Genomic DNA, 27,440 nt, shown 5'->3' on the forward strand with positions numbered 1-27,440 from the left:
ATTAAGAACAACGCACATACACTCAGCACAAGCACCAGCGTCGGCCGAAGCCCTGCCCTTTAATTTGTGGCAACTGGACTGAGTATTCCATTGCCCTTCGGATGGAATATATACAACTCTAGCTATACCTCTATCAGGTACATAGTTGTTGGCCAACTACCTACTCCTGAGTACAAGAGTACACCAACTACCTACTCCTAAGATATATGGTACACCAACTATCTACTCCTAAGGTACAACGTATACCAACTACCTACTCCTAAGGTACAGAGTATACCAACTACTCCTAACAGTACAAAGCTTACCTCAGCCCACTACCAAGACATGGCTGATGTAATATCTAACAACTAATGTACTAGAGATGGCCTATTGCAATACTGCTATAGCTACAGGAACTGGTGAAAGCTCTAGTTTGGTTTTGGTGAATTGATGAAACTCTAAGTGCTAACCTAGTTTATCAAGTGATCATGACATAGGTAGCACACTTCAAGTAGAAGAAGCTAATGAAGATCATAGCATGACAATGGTGATGGCATGGCAATGATCAAGGGCTTAAACTTGAAATGAAGAAAGAGAAAAACAAAAAGCTCAAGGCAAAGGTATAAACCATAGGAGCTATTTTGTTTTGGTGATTAAGACACTTAGAGAGTGTGATCACATTTAGGTTTGATAGCCGTACTATTAAGAGGGGTGAAACTCGTATCGGAATGCGGTTATCAAAGTGCCACTAGATGCTATAACTTATTGCATATGCATTTAGGATCTAGTGGAGTGCTAACACCCTTGATAATATTTGTGAAAATATGCTAACACATGTGCACAAGGTGGTTGTAGGGTTGAGATGGGTTTGGGTCGGGATTTAGCGCTTTTGAAAAAATGAAATGTCTATTTTCTATTGCGCCGGATGCAAAATTCTTGGTGGTTGGCACATTTGAGCAAGGGTGAAGAAGTTAGAGTTGAAATGGAGTTGGTTGAAATGATGCTGGCGTCGGTCTACTGACCGGACGCTGGGTCACTCAGCGACCGGACGCTGAAAGGCTGCGTCCGGTCGAGCTGTCAGACGGCACAGTAGGCTAGGGTTGAGCACCGGACGCTGGCTGCGTCCGGTCAAGGTGGACCGGACGTGTCCGGTCGCAAAAACATGCCTCGGGGAGCTTACTGGAAACGATCGGACGCTAGGGCTTCAGCGTCCGGTCAGTTTTGATCGAAGCGTCCGGTCAGCGTCATAACCGTTGGGATATGACGAACAGTGTTTGAAGGAGATGACACGTGGCGTCCATCGGGCGACCGGACGCTGAGGGCCAGCGTCTAGTCAGTTTGACCGGAGCGTCCGGTCAGAGCGCATTTTGCCCAGTAAAGGGGTATAATGGCTCTATTTGATGGGGGCTCTATTTATAGCCCCATGGCCGGCTCAAGGGTACTCTCTCGCACATTTTCATTGACATAGCAACCTTGTGAGCCTAGCCAAAGCCCTCCCACTCATCTACATCATTGATTCATCATCATAGTGAGATTGGGAGTGATCCAAGTGCATTGCTTGAGTGATTGCATCTAGAGGCACTTAGTGATCATGTTTCGCTGCGGATTTCGCTTGTTACTCTTGGTGGTTGCCGCCACCTAGACGGCTTGGAGCAGCGAGGATCATCGAGCGGAGGTGGTGATTGTCTCCGGCTCCGATCGTGGTGATTGTGAGGGGTTCTTGACCTTTCCCCGACGGAGCACCAAAAGGTACTCTAGTGGATTGCTCGTGGCTTGTGTGATCCTCATCTTGTGTTGGTTGTGCGGCACCCTATTGAGGGTTTGGCGTGTGAAGCCAATTAGCGCGTGAACCTCCAAGTGAGTGAATCGCCACAACGAGGACTAGCTTGCCGGTAAGCAAGTGAACCTCGGTAAAAATCATTGTGTTCATCATTGATTCCAAGGTGATTGATCATCATTATTATTCATCTTCGTGATTGATTGGTTCATTCATCTACATGGCGGTATAACCCTCTTGATCACTCTCTTTAATTTACCGCAAACTAGTTGACAAGCTCTTTAGTGTAGCTAGTTGTGAGAGCTTGCATGCTTGGTTGGTGTGGCTCTTTAGTTAGCCTTTGAGAGCACACTAACATAGGGTAGTGTCATTGCTCTTGTGTGAATTGACACCATCTAAACTAGAATTATGGTAGGTGGCTTGCATTTTGAATAGGCTAGCGCAACACTCGCTTCGCCTCATAATTGTCTAACCATTTGGTTAAGTGTTGTTATAGAAATTTTTATTAGGCTATTCACCCCCCCTTCTAGCCATTAGGACCTTTCAACTGGTCGACAGAGCCGATCAGTCCCAACTCCTAACAAAGAGTGGTCGTCCGAGCCGATCAGTCTCCAACCAAGGAGAGAATAGGAGAAGTAGATTATGTCTAACAATTCTTTCCCTAATCCTGTTGCTAGCCCGATGTCTTGACCTCATCCATGCCAATCATCTTCCTCAGCTCCATGAACAGTAGGCGTCCGAGTGACTTGGTGAGGATGTCAGCGAGCTATCTGTCGGTCTCGACAAACTCGATGGTGATCTATCCTCCATCGATGCAGTCCCAAAGAAAGTGGAACTTGATGTTGATGTGCTTGCTCCGGTCGTGGAGGATAGAGTTCTTAGCGAGGGTGAGGGTAGGCTAGTTATCCACCATCAGAGCTGGTGGGTGAGCTTCCTCGCCAGTCAGCTCACCCAGCAGCCAGCGTAGCCAGACAGCCTGGCACACCACTATGGCCGCTACGACGTACTCCGCCTTACACGTCGACAGCACCACAATCTTTTGCTTCAGCGATTGCCAAGCCATGGGGGCCGCTCCAAGGAAGACAAGCACGCTGGAGGTGCTCCGTCACCCATCAATGTCGCCCACCATGTTCGCATCGCTGAAAATAGTGAGCTCTAGCTCACCTTCCTTTGCCTTGGGGGTGCCTCACTGAACACCATGAGTCGTAACCCTCCCTTGCCACCACTCTTGGGGAAGATGATCGCTTGATCAAGCGTCCCTTTGACGTAGCGCAGTAACCTTTTCACTACCGACCAGTGATCTTCGCGTGGGTTCTCCATGAAATGGCTGACATACCCAACTATGAACGTAGTGTCCAGTCAGGTATGAGTGAGGTAGCGTAGCTAGCCAATGATACTCTAGTAGCGCATCGCGTCCACCTTTTGTAGCAGTGCTATACTTGCTTAGCTTCAGCCGCTCCTCCATCGGAGTCACGTACGGCTTGCACTCCACCATGCCGTTATGCTCTAGTAGCTTCTCCATGTAGGCACGCTAACTCAGGGAGATGCTCTGCTTCCCCTACCTCACCTCGATGCTGAGGTAGTAGGAGAGCATGCCGAGATTGCTCATCTTGAAACAAGCCATCATCTCATGCTTAAAACTGTCTATGTCCTCTTCTCATGCTCTAGGGATGATTAAGTCATCCACATACACGCTGATGCCTGAGGGGCCTATCATAGCCCATAGAGCGCCTTGCGCAGCTTGAGCACCATGTGCTCAGCGTCAAGGCCTCGAATGGTGTCTTGCCCTTCAGGGCATTGGTGGGCGCGTGGTTGAAGATAAACACCGTTGTGGTTACCGCCTCTTCCCAAAACTCCACCGGCATCTTCTTAGCCTTCATCATGGATCGAGCCATGCCGACCACCGTCTAGTTCTGCTGCTCCACCATGCCATTCTGTTGTGGCGAGTACGGCGTGGTGTGGTGTCGCACCATGCCCTGATCCACACAGTACGTAGTGAATTCCACCGAAGTAAATTCACCGCCACGATCAGTCTGTAGCACGCGCAGCTTCTTACCGCTCTTCGCCTCCGCACATGCCTTGAACTTCTTGATCGCTTCCACCACCTTGGTCTTGCTGGTCAGAAGCTACAGCCACATGTACCGGCTGCAGTCATCCACCAGCAAGATGAAGTACTTGCGCCCGCCAAGCATCGCCGACGTGATCGACCCGTAGAGGTCACCATGGACCAGCTCGAGGGTCTCTGTCGCATGGTACTTCACCATCTTCAGGAACGGTAGCCTTCTTTGCTTCTTGGCTAGGCAGCTATCACATAGCTCGCTGTTTACACCAAAATTTAGAAGAAGAATCACAGGGACTCGAAAGCTCCCAAGTATGGCTGCATCGATCTAGTCGACCTCCACTGCTTGTCTGTAAGTACCGTCATGGCTTATACTTCTGTTCGTACGACTGCATCGATCCGGTCGACCTCCACTGCGATATTGGTATAAGCTAGTTATCGACTCTTGTCTAGTTCAAGTACGGCTGTATTGATCCGGTCGACCTCCACTGCTAGAACTAGATCAAGGTCAAGTTATCGGCTCTATCTAAGGGTGGCGTTCCTTCGGATAGATTGATTAAATTACCGATATTACTTATTGCTTTCATTATTTATTTAATTATAATAATATCACTTCGCTCGATTGGGATTGATCTAGATCGGTATTATATCTTTTTTAACCCATCGTTTGTTAATCTAAATTTGATCTAATCTGTACTTTAAATGATGAGTTATATTTTATCGGTTGTTTTATGCCAATCTTGATCGTGCAAAGTGTGCGGTTAAGGCATGTCTGATCTTGAGTAGATCTATTGGCTAATAAAAACCATTCCATGGCCCGTTATCACGGCCCGTGTGATTCTACCTCACACCCCACTGTTAGCACCGTAGAGTGGGGATCATTATTTAGTAGATCTATTCCTGATAGGGCATGACCTTAACTATGCGCTATGCCTGAATTGGCTGTTTTAGCCGATATCGAGTGCTTTTCATGAACAGTTCATGTCACGAGACCGTTGAAGTAAAGATAGGTTGAAAGATGTGTTACCCCATGGTCTTATTATTGTATTACGACCTACATGATTCTGCCTCATGGCCCACTGATATTAGTAATAAGTTAGGGTTGTCGAATCTATTGTTGTTTCTACGACCTGCATGATTCTGCCTCATGCCCCACTAGTCATAGGCTCATAGCGATAGATGAGATCTAATATATTCATTAGATTTATCTTTATTAAATGGTTCAATGACGATGAGCTATTTTATTTATACAAAAGGGATTCAGTTACTTGCAGTCATTGGCTTAGCATAAACTAATCATTGTTGACATCCTCTTGCCATTGACTAATGTTTGTCTAAATAACGAGATCTATCCTGAGCGATAACCAATTCACCTTCCATGAGCTTAAATTGATTTATCTTTATGAGTATGCTAAAATCGGCTATTTAGTCGATTTCCTTCCATATCGGCTCTCAGAGCCGCACATTCGGGACTGTTTGGCAACACCGGCATGTTTTACCTTAAATTACTGATTAGTTTTCTCTCCTTGTTAATTGTAGGATCAAAATAACTGGCATATCTTGGGAGGAGTGCGTAGGATCAACCATCCCTGTGCTGAAGCTAGGTGGATCTGTAGCTCCATCGAGCGGACCCTTTTGGCTTACTCATGTGCCCTCGGCACGGGACAAAATTTCGTGTCGATACTCGCCTACTTGCTTGATGTGAGACAGCCCAGTCACCATCTTCTCCAGCCGACCAAGAGCATCGAAACTAAGATATCCATACTGAGCATGCCATAGCCATGGCTCCTCCGTGCACCGTGCAGCCAAGCAGATGGGTTGCTCCACCTTGAGGTCGAGCAGGTACAGCCGATTCTGGGACCTCTTCACCTTGGCAAGAAGCCGCTGCTCCCAGTCTCTGATCCTAAGGACGCCGTCCTTGATCAGTACCTCGCTATCGCGCTCATCCAGCTGGCCAATGATGATGATGCTTGAACACAACTGCGGAATGTAATATACATCCATTAGCGTGTGGTGCTCGTTGTTCTAGCACTTGAAGATGATGGTGCCGCACCCTCGGATCGCCACCCTTGAGATGTCACCGAACTTCACCATGCCAGTCATGTCCTCATTGAGTTCGGAGAAGACTACCTTGGAGCCTGTCATGTGGTTGCTGGCACCGGAGTCCAGGTACCACCGCTGCTCCTGCTCACCGCCCACACGTCTGAGTGGACTTGGGTGCATGATTCGTCGAGGTTGATAGCTTTCAGAGCCTTCCTAGGCCCTTCTACCGCCATCACCTCTCCCTTCTCCTTGGCCTCAACATTGTACAATGCATAGAACATCACCATCAGAAGAGTGGCCTCATCATCATCATTAGCCTACGCCAGATGAGCCTCAGCCTTCTTCTCCTACTTGCGATTTGGGCACTCCTTTGCCTAATGGCCCGTCTTCCCACAGCGCCGGTAGGCATTGGGGTCGACCTTCTTCTTTTTATTCTCTAAAGAAGCCTTGCCATGGTGCTTACCATCACCACCGCGACTGGAGGAGGCTTCCCCGGACTTCTTCTCCTTCATCCGGGTAGCACACTCATCTTCTGTCAGCAGCAGCTTATCGCTGCCCATCATTGCTATAGCCTGCTCCATGTGCTCGTCCATCGTCCAAAGACGACCTATCACATCCTCAATGGTGAGGGTGGACAAGTCTAGCATCGTCTATATGGAGAGAGCAATCTAGATGTACTTCGCCGGTACGGAGTGAAGGTACTTGGATATCGCCTCTTCTTCATTGATGGTTGAAGGGTCGAGATGGCGACTAGAGGGGGGGGTGAATAGTCTTTTCTAAAACTTAATTGCGTCGGCTAACCGATACAAATGCGGAATTAAAACTATCGGTCTAGCCAAGACTATACCCCACTATATATGTTCACTAGCACCTTGCAAAGATAACAATAAGCAATAAAGGTGCCGGGCTAGCTAGAGCTCTCCTAAACAATTCTAGGAGCAAGGTTACACAAACCTATGCCACTAGTACTTTAAGTGACAAGGGAGCTCCTACACATGCTAGTAAGCAAAAGCACAAAGCTAACTAAGCTCACTAGCAATGCTCAATAACAAGACAACCAATGCCTAATTAGAGAGCTCAAATACTTAGCTACACAAACTAAGCAATGTGACTAACAAGGTTACTAAAACCAAATTAGCCACGCAAGGGAGCTACTTCTATGCTACACAAGCAAGAAGGTAATTAGCAAGCTACACAAGCTATCTAATTACAAGAGCAACTACACAAGCTTAATATATATAAAAGTAATTGCAAGCTTGTGTAACGGGGATGCAAACCAATGGGAAGAATAAGGTTGACACGATGATTTTTCTCCCGAGGTTCACGTGTTTGCCAACACGCTAGTCCCTGTTGTGTCGACCGCTCACTTGGTGGTTCGGCGGCTAATTAGCATCACCCGCTAAGCCCGCACGTCGGGCGCCACAAGAACCTACCCCTTGAGTGAGGATAGCTCAATGACACGCTTTACTAGAGTTGCTCTTCGCGACTCCCGCGGGGCGAGCACAATGCCCCTCATAAGCACTTATCCGGAGCGCCGCACAAGCTTCTTGCGCGCTTCGACGGAGACCACCACCAAGCCATCTAGGAGGTGGCAACCTCCAAGAGTAACAAGCACCACCGGCTTGCAACTCGATCACCTAGTGCCACTCGATACAACCTCACGATGCAATCGCACTAGAATCGCTCACTCACACAATCGAATGATCACTATCAAGTATATGTGTGATGGAGGGCTCCCAAGCACTCACAAGCATGGACACTAAGTCCCTTGAGGTGCTCTCCGCCAGCCATGGCCGAAGGCCACTTCTATTTATAGCCCCAGGGGCTAAACTAGCCGTTACCTCTTCACTGGGCAACGGTCGGGCCGACCGGACGCTCCGGTCGTGTTGACCGGACGCTGGACCTCAGCGTCCGGTCGCCCATAGACGACCACGTGTCCCGGTTCGAATGGTCACTTGACCTGACCGGACGCAGCAGCACTCAACTGACCGGACGCTGAACCCCCAGCGTCCGGTCGTTTCCAGTAAGCTCCCGAGCATGATCGGACGCGTCCGGTCGAACGCGATCGGACGCAGCCAGCGTCCGGTCACTCTCCAGCTACTGCGCCACCGTACGTCAGCCTGACCGGACGCAGCCTTCCAGCGTCCGGTGCATTCAGATCCAGTGTCCGGTCAGTTGACCGACGCCGGCATCTTCGTGACCAACCCGTTTTCACTTCTAACTTCTTCACCCTTGCTCCAATGTGCTAACCACCAAGAACTTGCATCCGGCACAATAGAAAATAGACATTTCATTTTCCCGAAAGCACCGAATCCCGCCTCGCAAGCTCGACGGGAGGGAGAGAGAGAGACCCAAACCCATCTCAACCCTGCAAACACCACCGCCTTTGTAAATGTGCCAACACCACTAAGTGTACACCACCATGTGTAAGTGTGTTAGCATTTTCATAATCATTTCCCAAAGGATGTTAGCCACTCAACTTGCCACGCCACTCGATCCTAGCGACAATGCAAAGTTAGATCACTCGAGTGGCACTAGATGACCGATATGCAAACAAGTTTGCCCCTCTTGATAGTACGGCCATCTATCCTAAACCCGGTCATAAACTTCTCTATACACCTATGACCGGTGAAATGAAATGCCCTAGGTTATACCTTTGCCTTGCGCATTCCATTCCATCTCCTTCAATGTCGATGCAACACATGCACCAACACGATCAATAATGATATGATCCACTTCATATCATCACATGATCATATTGGTTCATCGATCTTTACTCTACTTGCTCTTCACCGTTGCCATCGTCCATCGGCGCCAAGTCTTGCTCAAGCTTCACCGCCACGCGGTCCATCACTCCAAAGCCTTCGACTTGCCCTTCACGCTTGCAACCGGTCCATCAAGCCAAGTCTTGTCTTGATCTTCTCCACCTTGATCACATGACTCAATGTCATGTCTCATGTGCAATAAGCTCCTTCATCATCACATGTGTGAGCTTTGCAACATCTCCAAGCCATTTTCACCTCCATGGCATATGTTGCTCATACACATGTACCTGTGGACTAATCACCTGTGTATCTCACATAAACATAATTAGTCCACCTAGGTTGTCACTCAATTACCAAAACCAAACAAGGACCTTTTAATGGTGACGTCGTGTCTTCTCATCTTGCTGATGAGCGTTTGCAGGTGGAGGAAGAAATCCTCCAATGCCTCACCATCCTTGAACTTGAGGTTGGCGTACTCCTACTTCAGCAGCTGAGCTGTCGCCTTCTTTGCGCGGTCGGAACCGACACGCATCGCCGCAATGGCCTCCCACGACTTCTTAGCAGAGCTCTTCGCCCCCAACGACTCCCTGTACTCTATGGGCACAACAACAAGGATGGCTTCCAACGCTGACATGTCGTCTTCTAGAGCCGTCGAGCTCTGAGCTTGACCTGAATGGTCACCGTCCATTCGCCATAGTTGATGCGAGTCAGCATTAGCCAACTAGTGCCGCTGACCTCCTACACCGTGCGCACAATGATCTCCTATCGTGGCTGGGCAACCACAGCAGCGCCGCTGCTGTCACCCATCTCCAAACCGTCCGTCATCGCCAGCGGTTAGTCCGATGACGGTGCTTGTACGACTCCAATACCATTTGTTGATCCCTAGTTATCCTGCACAGGTAAGCAACTAGCTTATCAGCACACACACTCACTCATAAATGGCTAGAGGTAGAAGAAGAGATTGAGAACAGCGCACACACACTCAGCACAAGCACCAGCGTCGACCAAAGCCCTGCCCTTTGATTTGTGGCAACTGAACTGAGTATTTCATTGCCCTTCGGATGAAATATATACAACTCTAACTGTACCTCTATCAGGTACATAGTTGTTGGCCAACTACCTACTCCTGAGTATAAAAGTACACTACTCCTAAGGTACAGGGTACACTAACTACCTACTCCTAAGATATAGGGTATACCAACTATCTACTCCTAAGGTACAGAGTATATCAACTATTCCTAACAGTACAAAGCTTACCTCAGCCCACTACCAAGACATGGCTAATGTAATAGCTACCAACTAATATACTGGAGGTGGCCTATTGGCTATTACAATACTGCTACAGCTACAGGAACTGGTCGGCAGAGCCGATCAGTCCCAACTTCCAACAGAGAGTGGTCGTCCGAGCCGACCAGTCTCCAACCAAGAAGAGAATAGGAGCAACAGATTATGTCCAACACAAATAACGTTAGAGTCGAGTTTTAAGTTGGACATGTGTTGTCTTATGTTAAACATCTGTAACAAAGTTGTCTGATTTCTTTAGGTACCGTTTAGATGGCAAATTTTTTGGCGAAATGCCACTGTAGCACTTTCGTTGTTATTTGGCAATTAGTATCCAATCATAGTCTAATTAGGCTTAAAAGATTCGTCTCGTAAATTTCGTCTAAACTGTGTAATTAGTTTTATTTATATTTAATGCTTCATGTATACATCTAAAGATTCGATGTGATGGAAAATCTTGAAAAAATTGACATTTTGGAGTGGAACTAAACACAGTAAGGGTATAAAGCTGGATTCTGTTCCTTTGTCAAAAAAAAAAAAAGCTGGACCAAGGACACTCACGTCACACGCTGACAACTGACAAGCAGCCAGCAGGGACGAGCAACACGAGCTGCTGTTGTATGTGCCCCGTGCCTGCTGCACCTGCATTACAGCATTAGCCCCACCCAGCCGTCGTCCACTCGTCCTGGTGCTCCTGACGCTGGGCCGCTGTCCCAGCCCATCGCTTTTCTATCCCGCCGGCCGGGGCCGGGCCGCCATCGGAGACACGGATTCAGTGGCAGTCCTTGTTTACGATTGATGTTAGGCCGCTGTCCCCTGCCTCTGGCTCCAGCTCCAACCCTCAGTGCATGTCAATGCATCTTTTTTTTTTTTTTTTTTTTTTTGCTTCATTCATGATCGTCCTAGGCATTTTTTAGATTTTCCACGTACTACATGCTATGCTGGTGTAGTACACAAGAACTGCCGATAATGGCCATGTCAAAAGTAAACAGCTGGAGTCACACGCACTTTGCATTCTGCTCACACTTGGGCCTTGTTTAGATTGAAGAAAATTTCAACCTAATGAATAGTAGCACTTTCGTCTTATTTGGTAAATATTGTCCAATCGTGGACCAACTAAGTTTAAAAGATTCATCTTGTGATTTCCAACTAAACTGTGCAATTAGTTATTTTTTTTATCTACATTTAATGCTCCATGCAAGTGGCTAAAAATTGATGTGATGGAGAGAGAGTGAAAAAACTTGAAATTTTGGGGTGATCTAAACAAGGCCTTGGTGATGCTGATGGTGAATGAGAATCCTGGCCGGTTTAGAGCACTTGGTGATAGTGCCTCTGCCCTGCTTTGCTTTTAGCCCCCGGTAACGCGATAGGTTCCGGTATTAAAAACATACCTGCACGGCACCAACAAATACTACCCCTGCCGCAATATTGCATGGCTACCTAGGCACCCAGTCGGCAGCAGGCAAGGTTGCAAATTTCCAACAAGCATATATACACTCAATCCGCCAATCATAAATCGCTAACAGCTAACTGTGCTTTCATGTATACAGATACTAACAGACGGTTCATGATCCAAACACTTGGTTTCCAACGGAACTTCAGCCTTCTGCGCCTCAGGCAAACACGTCGAGTGAGGGCAGGGCCTCGCGAAGAACTTGGGAACCTTGTCCCCAGGCATAATAACGGGCAGACCGCACTCTTTCCCCACTTTCTCCAGCTGCAAACAGGATGCAGATATGATTCTCAGCTCAGGTTTGCAACAGTGATGATCTTTCGGGCATTCAGAAACATGCATGTTAGGATGAGGTGGGTCGGAAGTTTACCTTGTGATCAGAAGTCGTCTTGCTCGGTGATGACGCGATGGAGATGGCCGTGTGCTCGCTCTCCTCGAACAAGGCAGGATGCCGAGACCAGAGGAGGGAGCGGATCCTGTCCCAGTGGTAGCAGCATGAGAACATGCCACTCAGGGCAAAGATCACAAGAAGCAGGAGAGCAGTCCCCAGGGGAAACCCCAGGGTCGGCCTTGAGGAATGCTCAATGGGCAACGTCATGGATGGAGCAGGTGTCAGGTCTTCCAGCCGGGTCATTTGCATCACCTGCCTTCTGCTTATCTGGTTATAAGAGCCACAGACTTCCAAGGTGAGGAGGCTTGGTATATATACTTGGAAGGTAACTAGTGGAGCTGCACTTGCACGTACAGAGGATGATGAGAAGTGGACTGACGTGCACGGTAAGGTAGGCGGAACCATCCGTGGTACTGGCCAGTGCTGTGGTCCACCTGCATCTGCTGGTAGTAGTGCTTGCTTGACGCTCATCTCACTGCCTGTCTTTTCCAAGAAAAAGAAGCCGTTAATTCGTTAAATTATATGGAATACACTTTCCAAGGGTGACGCATTCACTCTTCTGGATAGAAGTTTCAGGTATGTCCCCAAGGATATGTTTATTAGGTATCAAAGAAAAGGATGAATTCAATACCATTGTACCAAAGAGCTGTAGCATAAGAATGGAAAAGGGTAGCAGGTTCTGTCTGGTGAAGTGGGAATATAAGGCTCCGTATATGGGTTTTATGAGGTAATAAAACAGAAACTTTACAGAGCTTTAAGGGATGTAGCATCAAAAGATATGCTATTTTCTTTGAAGGGAACCATTAGAGTATATAGAGATATCTCCAGACATGGTATATTAGGACTGTTTGTAATCCCGGCCTACCGTATCTCTAATGGAGGCTACTTGACCCCTAACGTACTCCTATATAATCTGCCCACGAGGCTCAGCAATACAATATCCAATTCTACCAATTCTATTTCTCCTACAGGAACTAACAAATTCTACTGAATAATAATGGGTTCAGAATGAATTTGTGGACCAAAACAGGTTAGCTATCTCAATCATTGATCAATTTAACACAAGTTGGCATACAATACAAAATACACTGTGCAAAGGGTGCAGAACAGAATAGATGAACACGAAGCACTTTATCTAGTGTGCATCATCATTACCCTTTTGAAAAGTATATGCTTTTCGAAAGATAAAGGCTATCAACCTGAGTATCCTTGACGCAATCCACACAAGTGTACGGATGGCTCATATGCAAAGTTATCAAGAAAATGTGTCTGCTGATCTTAGAAAACAAATGTGCCTGCTAGCTATTACCTTACCAAGCCTAGAAGCTATGCCTAAGTAAGGAAGGCAAATGAAAGACTTAGACAGTCTTAGAATTCTACAAGTGAAGCAGAGGAGCAGTAATAAAAGAAAAATGCATACTAAAGTACTTCAAGCAGTTCAGCACAAAGCATTTTTTTCTTAGGCTGTACGGCTGTACCATTTCATACCAAAGAGGGCACACCAAGAATGTTTCGCTTTCAGAAGCACAGTGATAAGCTTTTAAGCTATGCTCAACTGTTCATGAAAGATGACCTGCATGAGCAAATCTGATACACCTGTTTCCCACTCAGGCTCCCACATGCTAAATAACAGCTGATATAAACCCCTTTTATTAACACACTGCTTCCTGCCAGTTGGATTTACATGCACGTCAGTGGCTCAATGAGCTACTCTATGTTCAATGGTTCATGACCGAGTATATGGAATCAGCAAAGTTGCACTCTCCATATATTTGAAGCAAATCAAGGATTTTAGTGCAGAAAAAGTACTGATCGAAACAGGCGAATTTAATGATTGAAATTTAGAGGACCACAATTTATAAGGCCTAGAATGTTGTCCAGTAGCAAAGAAAAAAAAAGGTGGCCCACAGCATTATCAGGGCACGTGTATGATGAAGATCTCGATCCAATTTATAAAGCTAAATACAACAAATTCATGTGGACAAGACAAATAAGAACAATCTCAGGTTTTCCAGTGCACTAGGTAAACAAGAACTGTTGGAGAAATTAGGTTGATAGAATCACTTACACATCAGCCAATAAGCTGCTTGAAATGGGGCCTAGCACCACAAACAATAGTGATCCACACTGGCCCACCTACAATGCTACAGCAGAGCTATGTGAGAGGGACTCCATAGGATGTTAGGTAAGTGTCCTTCCAGGTAACTACAGAATCCATATGATTCATATCACTCAATAAAAATCAAGGCTAAGAGCAATAGACATTGGCAAACACCTATTAGCTTCTAAGTTCTCACATAAAAGTACAGATAAATTAATGTACCATCCCAATTAGTGCGTCAACAGCCATGCTACTTAATTTTATTTATTTCATAAGAATCCTAATACCTGATGTTACTACTCGTGGTTTTTTCTTAACTGAAGCTACCAAAAAGTTCACACCAGTAATTTTTTTTCTCAATGTATACTGAATCATCTCGTCCAGTTGAAATATTGAATCATTAAATAATAGTTTGATATAAGTTTGTCCAAATCATAAAGACTTCTCAAACTTTCAAGCTATAACCAGCACATAGGATAGTGAAAATGATTGTCATAAACATGAAGAAAAATATGAGCAGATATATAAATGGTAAAACAATTTTATACTATAATGGGCTGCAGTATACAAAAGGGGGGCAGACCCAGTGCCGGAGGCTCCCACATGAGTGGGGTCTGGGGAAGGGATAAACCGAGACAAGCCTTTCCCCCGCAAAATCTGCGGAGAGGCTGCTTCGAACCCACGACCTGGTGACTCAGTGAGACAGCTCTCACCACTACACCAGGCCGGCTGCAGTATACAAAGTATTAGCATAATCTATAGATGTTAAAAGTATAAGAACCTTTTTTTTTCAAGCATTATTTGCTCTCATTCAAGTGCTTAAGAAATAGCCACTGACCTTGAATCAACATCCAACTACTTATGGGTTCAGGTGCTTGGTATTGATCCCAGGGCCTGGGATAGTGACTGGGAAAAAAATAATACCTCAAATCCTTTTCCAAAAGCATACAATATGCATATAAAAAATATCTTGCTATTTTCACACCTCAGACACATACCAACATCACTAATGTAGGAGTTATGTGAGAGCGTACTCTTCAATAATTTATTTTAAACACTAGATAACATGGATGAAAGATAACAGGAAAGATATTAAGGATCTTGCTTAATGCACCAACTTTGACTAGCCATATAAAAAGCATACAATATGCATATAAAAATTATCTTGCTATTTTCACACCTCAAACACATACCAACATCACTAATGTAGGAGTTATGTGAGAGCGTACTCTTCAATAATTTATTTCAAACACTAGATAACATGAATGAAAGATAACAGGAAAGATATTAAGGATCTTGCTTAATGCGCCAACTTTGACTAGCCATATATTTTTGTCATTTTTGTAACTGACGATGCTTTTGGTAAAGATGTGTGAAAGTTAGCATCATATCGCTATGCACTAACAGCTAAAGGTTGAAGAAATTCCATTACAAAGCTAAAGGTAGCTCCCCATTCCATCAAAACTGACCCAATAAAATATATTTTAGACAGCAGAAGGAATCAACAAATTCAGTGGGCAAGCCTAAATATTAATCTCAGTGCCTTTCTATCTGTCGACTGGATAGGGCAGCAAAGGATATGTCGACTAAATAGGGCAGCAAAGCATATGCCGACTGATCATGATGTAGAAAAGGATGCTTGTAGAAACATTCATGGATTTTCCAGCAGTTGGCCAAATTGGGTCAGTAAAATTAACGCCTACTGATTGTAATGTGGATTGTGGAAACCAACACATATAGCTAAGTGCACTGCCAACAGCACTATAGCCTCTACTGTTCTTTGAAATGCTTTACCAACTTACCATGTGTGCTGATGGGAAATGATGTTACCAGAAAGGAAATAGACTGATTACTATCACAGAACAGAGTCTTTTGGCTGATGAAGATAATACTCACACTAGCATTTCAAGAATATTTCATGCCATATCAGATTGAAAAATGACATAAGAAATGTGTGTAAGATGGTACAAAGTTAACTTCTTTGAATAAGGTGGCTCCCGTGCCCAAGTTGACGTCGCTTTTGTTTTTCCTAAGGGTGAGATCTTTTCTAGTTTTCTCTTCTTGGGGTGTGTGGGTGTTTGTATTTGGGCTTTTGCCCCCTCCTTTCTTCTTAATATAATGACACACAGCTCTCATGTGTGTTTGAGAAAAATAAACTTTCGGAGTTGACACTTAGTATCAGTCTCAACTTAGTTCCATGTATGCTTTAACTGTTTAGCATGGTTGTTGTCAACAATTAGTAACAAACCTATGAATCTTTTGACATAAAAAATGGAGAGAGCACTAATGTCTTGGAACAAGAGCCAAGGAATTTAGATTGATCCAGGGCCTCCGAAAAGTCATGGAGGATGGTACGTGTACACCTGATTCACCCCAACGCCAGAAGAGAACTTCATGATTCTGCAGGATTCACATAATAAGGTTAATATAACACCACATAAATGTTTCAACTGCATTTACAGTCAGATAAAAGTTTTTATAGTAATGCCATATGCTGCATACAGCACCTTTCTGGTATGTTTGGAGTTATTACCCTAGTCAAGTTAGATGTTCAATTTTCCTAAATGCTAAAAAAAATAAAAGGATGTTTTTTTCCTGTTACCTTTCCATGGATAAATGGCCACTGCATCTGAACAAAATTTGATGTGAACCAACGATGACACTTCTGAATTGTATGCCTGATTTTTCTTAAAAGATCACAGCATAAAAGTATAAAACTAAACAGTCAGTGACCTTTATACTTTAATAGCAAAGCAGCTAAAACCATAGCTTGGCGTTGCGGGCGGGCAATTCGTCGAACAGGCGGCGGGTGACTTTGTAGTCGGCGCCGCCAGCACTGCCGACGACGCGTGCGCCGTAGGACGCGATGAGCGCGGAGGCGAGGAAGGGGCTGCAAAAGAGGCCGCACTTGGCGGCGAGCGCGTGGAAGGACGCGGCGGCGCCGGGCACACGGAGCGCGGTGGCGGACTTGAGCGCGAGCGGGAAGGCGTGGGCGAAGGAGGGGTCGGTGAGCGGCGGGAGGTCGGGGGCGGAGAGCATGCGGGAGAAGACGCCGAGCGCGTCGCGGTGGCGGCCGGAGTTCACGTGGGTGGTCAGCAGCTTCGTCAGCGAGGCCAGGCGCTGGTGGCGGGAGGGAGAGGGCATCGTTTTTGAGTTTGAGCTCGGCCGACGACGGTCGGTGACCGCCCTCAAGAATGCCTGTTTGGAGGATTTCCTAGGCGACCTACAATTCGGTTCTTCGGTATCCGTAGTTTTTTCTTCAAGGCCGCGTTTAGTTCGGCCCCGGATTCGGCGCCGCCGGAATCCTACGTACTGTAGCGACACTGTTGCGCACTGTAGCATTTTTGTTTTTATTTGATAACAATTGTCCCATCGTTGACTAATTAGACTCAAAACGTTCGTCTCGCAAAGTACAACCAAACTATGCAATTAGTTTTTGATTTCGTCAACATTTAGTACTTCATACATGTACCGCAAGTTTGATGTGACGGGGAATCTTCTTTTTGCATAGTGCCAAATTCTGGAATTTGGGGAACTAAACATGGGCCAAAAAAATGTAGACTTCTTTTCAAAAAATCAAATTCAATCTAGTCCAATCGGGCCTTAATAGCGCCAAGACGTCCACGCCCAGACACCGGTGCTGGCTGCTCCATTCACGCGCGTCCGCGCCCCACTTTGCGCCTCTCCGTCCGAACACCCGAGCCCCATCCCGCTTCCCGCCCGCGCCCTCTCCGCTTTTGGCAGGCGCATGCCACGCAGGGATCACTTGTGCTCTCCCTATCCGCTTCCGACGCAAGTTTTCTGCGCCGCCCCCCGAACGTCACCAGCATCGGAAAGAGAAGTAGGGAGCGGCGGATGCCCAGCCGACACTCGGAGGAGAAGACACCGAGGCGAGGCAACAGAAAAGACAATGATGGAGATACAACACCTGATTTACTTTTGAAACATTGAGATGCAACACTTGCAACATATGTCTAAAGACAGATGAAACACTTGCATAAAACACCTAAAAACACGTGAAAACCATTACAAAATATACACAATATCTAGATAAACACTTACAACATATGTGTGAAACTTATGCAACATTCAGATAAAAATACACTTATAACATACATCCAAAAACATAGACGAAACATTGGAAACAGATCTTTGCAACGTACGTGTACAACCATTACAACATATGCAACTTTTCGATCTATTTTTGCAACATCCATATGAAACAATTACAACATACTTATGAAACACCTAAAACACATGCTTGCAACATGCATTTTCAGCACATCACAACATCTCCTTGCTGCTTGGGAGAATGGAGGCTCGTCGACGTGTAGAGTTTGCCGAAGGCAGTGCCCCAACGACAGCGGCTACACGAGGCGGTAGGGAAGCATCAGCCAACCGCGGCTCAGAGTGAATAGGAGCGACAAACGGATAGGAGCAGCGAGCATACTTTTTTATTAGAGAAACGGATTGAGAGGGTCATTGGGCCAGTCCATTATGCATCTTGGAGACGCGTCAGGACGGACGTCAACAATCATCGTTTCCACATATCCCCTTGACTGGCTACAGATTCGCGGGGGGGGGGGGGGGGGGGGGGGGGGGGGGGGGGCTCTAGTTCGTATATACTGTTTCATCAAACTGAAACATTTTATAACAGGCAAAAAAAATATGGTAGTCGGCTACAGCACTTGCAAATGACGAGGGACGATTTTAAACTCGAAGAGCAACTGATGAAAGAAAAATGGACAGATACTGCCACAGCAATTTTGAGGACACCAGATCATCCAGAGATTGATGAAACAACAACTGAATCGTAGGGGGCATCAAACGCCATCCATGTTCCAAGCAAAGAGCCATTCCTTGCAGTCTTGCACCATTCTGCACTTACAATGCTCCATACAAATTCTCGCTGCCAAAGCATCAAACTTAACCCTGGTTGAAAGAGTTTCCTAGACTAAACTCACTGATGCATGAAAGGGTAGCAGGTCGGATGTTAAACCGTCGCAAGAACAAGTTTCCACAACAGGGCTAGGGTTGGCCTGTTTGCCCATCATAAACCATTTCCTTCGGACCCTGGCAACAGGTGAGAAACTTAGCTGCCTCGGATACTACTAATCTTTTGTTATGCACAATAACTCTCATCTAGCCTGTATAAATACACAAGAACAATGGCTTGTACAGTTCCGCAATTTGCGCTGAGAAAACAAACCGCCGCATCTCAGATCAGTCACTGCCTCAGGTCACTGGAAGTAATTCATCATTGAGCCTGGGGATCTAGACCCACAGCACCAAACCTTGCACCGGCACCCATCCCAGCATTGGGTGGCTGTGCTACCACAACATTATCATCAGCAAATAGCGCCTTGATGAAGGACGGTGTCTTCAGGGGGCGACGGCCAGTCATCCGTGGGTATACATCTTCCAGAAAGTAGTACACATGTCCAGCAATCATACCCTGAAAAGAAATGTTATATCAGTTAGAGATATTACTCCTTCCTCCCAAGAACAGAGAATGATCAAGGTGACAATCAGAATGCTATACAAGCAAACTACACGAGGCTCCTTTGTCAATTCAATCACGCATATGGAGTCCAGTAAAGTTCATGATTCAGGACACCATAACAATTTCAATCAAGATGGCAGTAGCCCATAAAGAGTGGAAGAGGTAATCTAGTATTCTAATGAGAGTAACAATTGTACCTCCACTATGCTAACATCAATACAAGTTCCAGGGGCAAACTGATTTATCATTCTGATCCCAACCATGAAGGGCGGGCCTGGTGCAAGCGGTAGAGTCTTACCGCCTGTGACCGGAAGGTCCCGGGTTCAAGTCGCAGTCTCCTCGCATTGCACAGGCGAGGGTAAGGCTTGCCACTAACACCCTTCCCCAGACCCCGCACAGAGCGGGAGCTCTCTGCACTGGGTACGCCCATCCCAACCGTGAAGGCAAGTGTACTAACCTTAGTGGACATACCTTTTTTACCTTTTTTTTTGACATGCTGAACAAGCTTCGAAATCACCTATAGACAACTTGTGTTGTGCAGAAAAATGCAAAACTAGATGGACTACATACATTCATCAACAATTCAAAAGCTTACAAACTAATCTACCACACATTGGCACATAGGAATGCCAAACCAAGGTCACATATGCAAGCGAATAGCCAACAGTTACATTCATGTGGCCCGGTTGTGGCTGACAGAAAATAGTGGAAATAAGCACTATTCCTATAAGCACGCACCAAGGAAAAACAACTCCTTAGAAAAGGATTTTTTCCAACAAATTCATTAATCCAAACTGTAATGATTACTATAGATTCATCTGAACTAGAAGAAACATACCAAGAGATCCACCCATGTGCTGCTCCCAACGAGGATAGAGAAGCCCAAAAGGACCTGCAATTCAAGATAAAACAATCAAGATAATGGCCATGTTCTGCTTGGTTGGAGCTCAATTTCACCAAACTGATCATTCACTCCCAAATAATCTAATTGAAGAAAATCACAAAGCCTTCTTTAAGAACAAAAATTAATAGTGATCGCCTGTTTCACAATTCCTCCCAACCTGAAACTTACTGTTCATTTAGGCAAATATAAACATTTCTGATATGTGATATGTATATTGTGAACATCTATTCCTCATCAATGGTCCAATCATATGAATTAAGAGGTTACAGTATTCATTTATCTCCCACCTCAGGTCAGGCACCACTTGAACAAAATGACAACAGAGCAAAGGAAATAATAGCTTCTTCCTACATATTTCTATACAATTTCAGTACGTTAAAAATAGGCCAATCCTTCTTGTGCCAGAACCTTAGTTACTGAATTGTGAAGTTAGTAAATCATAACAAAAGAAGCAAAGCAGTCAAGTTAATAAAAAACATCTGTACGCCACAGGTTCTCAGAAAAGTCCAGCATATAATTAGATCATTGGACAAAGAAAAACAGTCAAGCCTAAAAACAACAAATGTGATTTATGTCATGTGACCCTCCCAAATACAGAAGGATGGTTTTTAAAAACCATGCCACTAAGTACTGCATTTCCCTTGCATACATATAAGGATGTGCAACCAACAGAATTGCACATTTCAGATGTCATGGAACATTCAGACATAACCTCATAAGAAAGATGATTGGTGTGATACACGGTCATCATAAAAATAACTTAACGTGAATCTGGCTGATGTGGCATTCAAGAAACAGGGCAAAAGAACACTTACCCATGGTAAGTAAGCAGCCGTAAAGGTGAACAGGCCCAGAAAACTCATATGGATGAAAGGGTTGTGCTTGCTCCAGACATAAACCTGCCATGCCATATCAGAAATCAGAGTTACCAATGTAAGACTTTCTCAAACCTACTATTAAATTCAGACATTTTTATTTACAATAATAAGCGCTGGTAATCCCATACCATCATAAACGTCAATGAATTGCTCAAGAACAGAATTCTGGCAAATGTCTCGGAAATGTAAGGTATCATCCCTCCGATCAGAACAATGCCAGTTAGGACAGTAGCACCAAACAAGAGCATGTAGAAAAAGTCGGCAGTTCTTCCTCTAAATGAGTTCTCCTCCAGAAGCTTGCAGTATCGTGCAAGAAAAAACATGTGGAACAGAAAATCCAAATCTGGAAAAAGAAAGAGAGTAAGTTTTTATAATAAGGGTGCAGCACTTGAGATGCAAATAAACAGTAAGCAGTCTAAGTCTAACAGTAGTTATAAGTCTGGAATGGTGCAACTGTAAACATGCAATAAGCCAAGAATATAAGCATTTCCATGCTGTCAAATGCATACAAACTAGCATTGTGTCCAGAGTCACTGGTTCTAGATGTTCGAATATTCAGATGCAAACCAGTGGCTTTGTCCAGTCTCTGGATTCATTTGATGATCTCTTGTGGCAATTGAATTAGTTAGATAACCAATGTTAACTCATAAATAAGAATCTGTAAACTGTGCACACCCAATTCAGTCATAAGGAATGACTCCTAAAGCAGCCCATGTGGATTGTGGCACAACTAAGATTAATGATACTGAATCAGGTTAACATAAAAAGGCTCGATGGTGCAGGGGAAGATACTTCTCCAATTTACTCTATAGGAGTAGAGCTTAGAAGTTGAGTTTACAAATACTCCCCCCCCCCCCCCCCCCCCCCCCCCCCCCCCCCCCCCCCCCCCCCCCAATCCCAAATTATAAGTCATTCCAACTTTCTTGGAGTGTCAAAGCATCTCAAGTTTGACCAAAATTATAGAGAGAATTACAAAGATTTATGACATCAAATAGATACAACAACAACAACATAGCCTTTCAGTCCCAAGCAAGTTGGGGTAGGCTAGAGTTGAAACCCACCAAGAGCCCCAAGTCACGGTTCAGGCACTTCAATAGCTGCTTTCCAAGCACTCCTATTCAAACATAGATCTCTAGGTATATCCCAAGCTTTCAAATCTCTTTTTATTGCCTCCCCCCATGTCAATTAAATAATACCATGAAAATATAATTAATGAAGAATCCAATTATACTTATGTAGCATCTTAAATGTTATTATTTTATTATATAAATTTGGTCAAACTTGAGATCCTGACTTTCCAAGAACGTTGGAACGACTTATAATTTGGAACGGAGAGAGTATAATAATTATTTTGCTGATGAGTTTGACATAGAATTACAGAAGAAGACCAGCAAAACACATGGATAAGTTTTGCATTCAAAATTGATGTTATGCACAGCAGCTCCCAAAAACATAAATAGATGGCGCAATGCACTGGGTGCAGACCTTCCTCGCTGGACACCGGGTGTGCACAAAGCTTCCATTCTAACATATCAACATGATGCATATTCTCATCAATTAACAAACAATGCCCTTGAAACCAATGTACTAAAAAAGGGCCTAACACATCTCAAAGAAAAAAAAGGAGAGGATCTACTAGGTCATATACTTGGTGGTGGAACGAGGAAGTCCAAAGGGCTATTAAGGAGAAGAAAGAATGCTATAGACGCTTGTACCATGACAGGAGTGTGGACAACATAGAGAAGTACAAGGTGGCAAATAAGACTGCAAAGCGAGCTGTAAGTGTGGCAAAGGGTAGAGCGTACGAGGATCTTTACCAACATTTGAGTACGAAGGAAGGAGAGAAGGACATTTATAGGATGGCTAGGGTTCGTGAGAGAAAGACAAGGGACTTCAACCAAGTTAAGTGCATTAAGGATGAAAGGGAGCATCTCTTGGTGAAGGAGGATGAGATCCGACATCGATGGCAAGAGTATTTTGACAAATTGTTCAATGGTGAGAATACGGACACAACCTTTCGGTTGGATGACTCTTTTGATGACACCAATAGGCGCTTTGTGCGGAGAATCTAAGAATCTTAGGTCAGAGAGGCGTTGAAAAGGATGAAAGGAGGTAAACGATGGGACCGGATGGTATCCCAATCGAGGTGTGGAGATGCCTCGGGGACATAGCTATAGTATGGCTAACCAAGCTGTTCAACCATATTTTTCGATCGAACAAGATGCCTGGTGAGTGGCGGAAAAGTATACTGGTACCGATCTACAAGAATAAAGGGGATATTCAAAGTTTTACTAATTACCGAAGAATTAAATTGATGAGTCATACTATGAAGCTATGGGAGAGAGTTATCGAGCATCGCTTGAGAGCAATAACGCGGGTATCTATGAACCAATTTGGTTTCATGCCCGGAAGGTCAACCATGAAAGCCATTTTCTTAATAAGACAAGTAATGGAGCGGTATAGGGAGAAGAAGGACCTACACATGATTTTTATTGACTTGGAGAAGGCTTATGATAGAATACCAAGGAATGTTATGTGGTGGGCTTTGGACAAACATAAAGTCCCAACGAAGTACGTCGGGCTCACTAAGGACATGTACAACAATGTTGTGACTAGAGTTCGAACAAGTGATGGAGACACGGATGACTTCCCGATTATGATAGGACTACATCAAGGGTCAGCTTTGAGCCCTTATTTGTTTGCCTTAGTGATGTATGAGGTTACAAGGGACATACAAGGGGACATCCCTTGGTGTATGCTTTTCACAGGCGATGTAGTGCTAGTTGATGAAAGCCGGACAGGAGTGAATCAGAAACTTGAGTTATGGCGGGAGACTTTGGAGTCCAAAGGTTTTAAACTCAGTAGAACTAAAACCAAGTATATGAGATGTGAGTATGTGACTTCGGCACTACTACTCAGGAGGAGGAAGATATTAGTTTGGAAGGTCAAGTAGTGCCTAGGAAGGATACCTTTCGATATTTAGGATCAGTGCTACAGAGAGACGGGGATATTGATGAAGATGTTGGCCATAGAATCAAAGCAGGGTGGATGAAGTGGCGCCAAGCATCTGGTGTCCTATGTGACAAAAGGGTACCACAGAAGCTAAAAGGCAAGTTTTATAGGACGGCGATTAGACCTGCTATGTTGTATGGTGCAGAATGTTGGCCTACGAAAAGACGACATGTTCAACAGATAAGTGTCGTGGAAATGCGTATGTTGCGTTGGATTTGCGGTCATACAAGAAGGGATCGAGTTCGGAACGATGATATACGTGATAGATTATGGGTAGCACCAATTGAAGAAAAGCTTATCCAACACCGGTTGAGATGGTTTGGACATGTCCAACGGAGACCTCTAGAGGCACCGGTGCGTAGTGGAATCCTAAGCCAGGATAATAACGCGAAGAGAGGTTGAGGAAGACCGAAGTTGACTTGGGTAGAGGCAATAAAAGGAGACTTGAAAAGATGGAATATACCCAAAGACTTAGCCTTAGATAGGAGTGCTTGGAAGACAGCTATTCATGTGCCTGAACCTTGATTGCTTCTGCTGGGTTTCAACTCTAACCTACCCTAACTTGTTTGGGACTTAAAGGCTTTGTTGTTGTTGTTGTACTAGGTCATATACAACAAACCAGCTGACGAGCTAGTAACCATACATCATCGCCAACCCACGCAATTAGGCTGGCAAAGCCACATCTAGCCACTACTACGTGGCTAGCTAACGAATATCAGTTACTGGTTTTCATAGCCAAGCACAGAATACATTAAATTAGCACTCCTTGCGTATGCTATATATATAGGGTGGCAAATGGAGTGGCATTTACACAGAAAATTCCAAAACCTCCTATCACAGTGGAAAACCAGTATCCTCTACAACAACCACTCCTATCCACACCACACAACATATAGTTGGCACATCACAACGGGTCGCACTTGGAGGCTAGGATAGAGGGCACGGAGCGCATACCCATCTTGCGGAAGTAGAGGAAGTTGGTGACGAGGCGCCAGATCTCGTAGTGCTGCACGACGAGCTTCGGGTTGAGGTACAGGTGATACGGCGAAATGATCTGCACAGCCGGGGCCAGCCAACGAAAAAGAGGAGATTAGATATCCTAGCAACGGGGGGGCGAGAGAGATGCATCTCCTAATCATGGGAGAGAGAGGGAGAGCCGGTACGTCGAGGGTGCAGCCGACGGTGGTGACAACGGCGGCGGTGAGGTAGGAGCGCGTGATGATAGGCATCTGCCGGTACCACTCCTCCACCGCCTGCGCCATCTCCCCACGAGAGCGAATCCCCTTTCCTCTCTCTCGCTCGCTCACTGGTAAACCCTAATCGGTCCAAATCGGTGATCAAATCGAGGAGCGGTCGGAGCACACGAGGTGGGTGTGGGTGGAATCGTGGAGATCAGATGGAGGGGAACGGACGAGACGGGCGTCCGGGGAGGACGGAGAGGGATAGAAGGCGGCGCGGTCTTAATCCTTTCGCAATGGCCGCGCGCGTGTCACTGACCTGTGGGCGCCCAGGGGAGGAACCTGTGGGCCTGGCAGATGCGTCGGTCGCTATGACGTCTGTATCACCAATTGAAGGATGGACACGTCGGATCCATGGTGGCAGCCGTCCGCTTTTTTTTTTTTTTTTGTTTTTTGTTTTGGAGCGGGGACACTCCAGGTGACCCTCCTCCTTGCTTCAATTATTTCTCTTTGTTATTATGGTCCTATAAATTCATGATTTAACAAAAAGTTATTACGATGCTTTGTATGGGAGTATATGTATGCAAATATGTTCTAGGATGAACTAGAAAGTGAAATTCTTATAAGGTGTTCCGTAGGACTAAGGGGGTGTTTGGTTTCCTGGACTAAATTTTAGTCCATGTCATATCGGACGTTCGGATGCTATTTAGAAGAACTAAATATGAGTTAATTATAAAACTAATTACACAGATGGAGACTAATTTACGAGACGAATTTATTAAGCCTAATTAATCCACCATTAGCACATATTTACTGTAGCACAGCATTGTCAAATCATGGACTAATTAGGCTTAAAAAATTCGTCTCGCAAATTAGCCACAATCTATGCAATTAGTTATTTTTTTCGTCTATATTTAATACTTCATGCATGTGTTCAAACATCCAATGAGACAGGGACTAAAATTTTCCTATAGAAACCAAACACCCCCTAAAGTAGATGTTGTGGCTCGGCTTAAACTTATCTTAAGATAACACCCCCTTAGTCACTTGTTGAAAGTTCTCCCAGACGACTTTAAACTTGAACAGAAAATACTACATCGTCTTAGCTTCGTTAAGATGGTATAAATAATAAGAGTATCTCTTGCTCCATGTTTTTACTAAAGTTCACTTAATGCCCAGTTCGCTTGGCTGATAAGCTAAAGTATTATTGGCTGATTTGTTGTAAGAGAAAAATATTATTCGTTGACTGAAAAAGTACGACTTATAAGCCAAGCGAACAGGACGCTAGTATCGTATTTTTGCATGCCTTCTATGCTCTTTTCAACACAGTGGTAAAACTTGATCCTAGATTGAGAGGGGACCAGTGCGCATTAGATGGTGAGTAACAGAAGGAAAATAAGGCCGATTTCTAGCAATCGACGGGATCTAATATATTCTATTATATCCGTCGATGATTGTAAATTTTGAAGTGAGGTGCACATGGCCCATGCATATTGGTTCTAGCTAAGCTCCATTCGAAGCAAATGTCTTTGGATATAGGAAGTTTAATGTGTTGGACTTTGTTCCATGGGCTTATAGAGGTGGTTTAACCGTTTATGATAGTAGTTTAGCATGAGAAGCCACTAGTGGGAAGTTGTCAAGCTGAGTGTGAGTGGTTGTCGATAGACATAAATTTTGCCTTTTGGGTAAGGACGAGCCTTAGTTTATATGTAAATAGAGTCAAAATTGACTAATTCCTCTGGTCCAATTTATAAGACGTAGTTAAATGTGACATGATCTTCTAAATTATATTTTAACCATTTATTTATATTATACTATTTATGGCTATAAACTTATGATTATTAGATAGTACATTTGGTTATAAATTCAATAGCATTAAGTTTGTATTGTAATAGTTAAAATTATTAGTCAAAGATTATAAAAGTTTGACTCTTGACTTATGTGAAATGTCTTATAAACTAGACCGAAGGGGGTAGGATAGAGGAATAATAATAAGACAAAATGAGTGTGCGATCAAAAATCAGTAGTTGTCTTTTGTTAAATCAATTTATATGCTTGAGATATATATCTTACCAAACAAGATGTACATAGAGCAACACATTAATAGAGTATTTTA

General features: G+C 44.7%; 2 protein-coding genes across 7 annotated transcripts; both read right to left on the reverse strand.

The window, feature by feature from the left end:
- Positions 1–11,191: 11,191 nt before the first annotated feature.
- LOC136515092 (uncharacterized protein At5g65660-like) lies at positions 11,192–17,106 on the reverse strand. 6 transcript variants are annotated; one of them, XM_066508806.1, is made up of 7 exons: positions 16,452–17,106; positions 16,098–16,249; positions 14,688–14,755; positions 13,817–13,884; positions 12,103–12,227; positions 11,728–12,015; positions 11,192–11,621 (listed from the first exon to the last, which is right to left on the reverse strand). In XM_066508806.1, the coding sequence occupies exons 4-7, from the start codon at positions 13,818–13,820 to the stop codon at positions 11,424–11,426; spliced, it is 615 nt and encodes a 204-aa protein (XP_066364903.1). In that variant the 5' UTR covers positions 13,821–13,884; positions 14,688–14,755; positions 16,098–16,249; positions 16,452–17,106; the 3' UTR covers positions 11,192–11,423. The 6 variants fall into 6 exon arrangements, with proteins under 6 accessions (XP_066364903.1, XP_066364897.1, XP_066364907.1 ...); XM_066508800.1 differs by having other exon boundaries at positions 13,817–13,892; XM_066508810.1 differs by lacking the exon at positions 14,688–14,755 and having other exon boundaries at positions 13,817–13,892.
- Positions 17,107–18,638: 1,532 nt separating this feature from the next.
- On the reverse strand, positions 18,639–25,602 carry LOC136537651 (derlin-2.2-like). Its single transcript, XM_066529608.1, has 6 exons — positions 25,310–25,602; positions 25,101–25,200; positions 21,263–21,477; positions 21,072–21,155; positions 20,191–20,244; positions 18,639–19,304 (listed from the first exon to the last, which is right to left on the reverse strand). Exons 1-6 carry the CDS (start codon positions 25,406–25,408, stop codon positions 19,107–19,109), a joined length of 750 nt encoding a protein of 249 aa, XP_066385705.1. The 5' UTR covers positions 25,409–25,602; the 3' UTR covers positions 18,639–19,106.
- Positions 25,603–27,440: the final 1,838 nt, after the last annotated feature.

Source organism: Miscanthus floridulus, chromosome 2 (genome assembly GCF_019320115.1).
Source record: "Miscanthus floridulus cultivar M001 chromosome 2, ASM1932011v1, whole genome shotgun sequence".
NCBI classification, from domain to species: Eukaryota; Viridiplantae; Streptophyta; class Magnoliopsida; order Poales; family Poaceae; genus Miscanthus; species Miscanthus floridulus.

Coding starts and splice junctions, on each gene's coding strand:
- LOC136515092 (XM_066508810.1), bottom strand. Junction 12,016..12,102: donor TCCACTTCTCATCATCCTCT/GTACGTGCAAGT, acceptor TCTTATAACCAG/ATAAGCAGAAGGCAGGTGAT. Junction 11,622..11,727: donor AGACGACTTCTGATCACAAG/GTAAACTTCCGA, acceptor TCCTGTTTGCAG/CTGGAGAAAGTGGGGAAAGA.
- LOC136537651 (XM_066529608.1), bottom strand. CDS start 25,408: ATGGCGCAGGCGGTGGAGGAGTGGTACCGGCAGATGCCTATCATCACG. Junction 25,201..25,309: donor CCGTCGGCTGCACCCTCGAC/GTACCGGCTCTC, acceptor CCGGCTGTGCAG/ATCATTTCGCCGTATCACCT. Junction 21,478..25,100: donor CCTCTACTTCCGCAAGATGG/GTATGCGCTCCG, acceptor TTCTTTTTCCAG/ATTTGGATTTTCTGTTCCAC.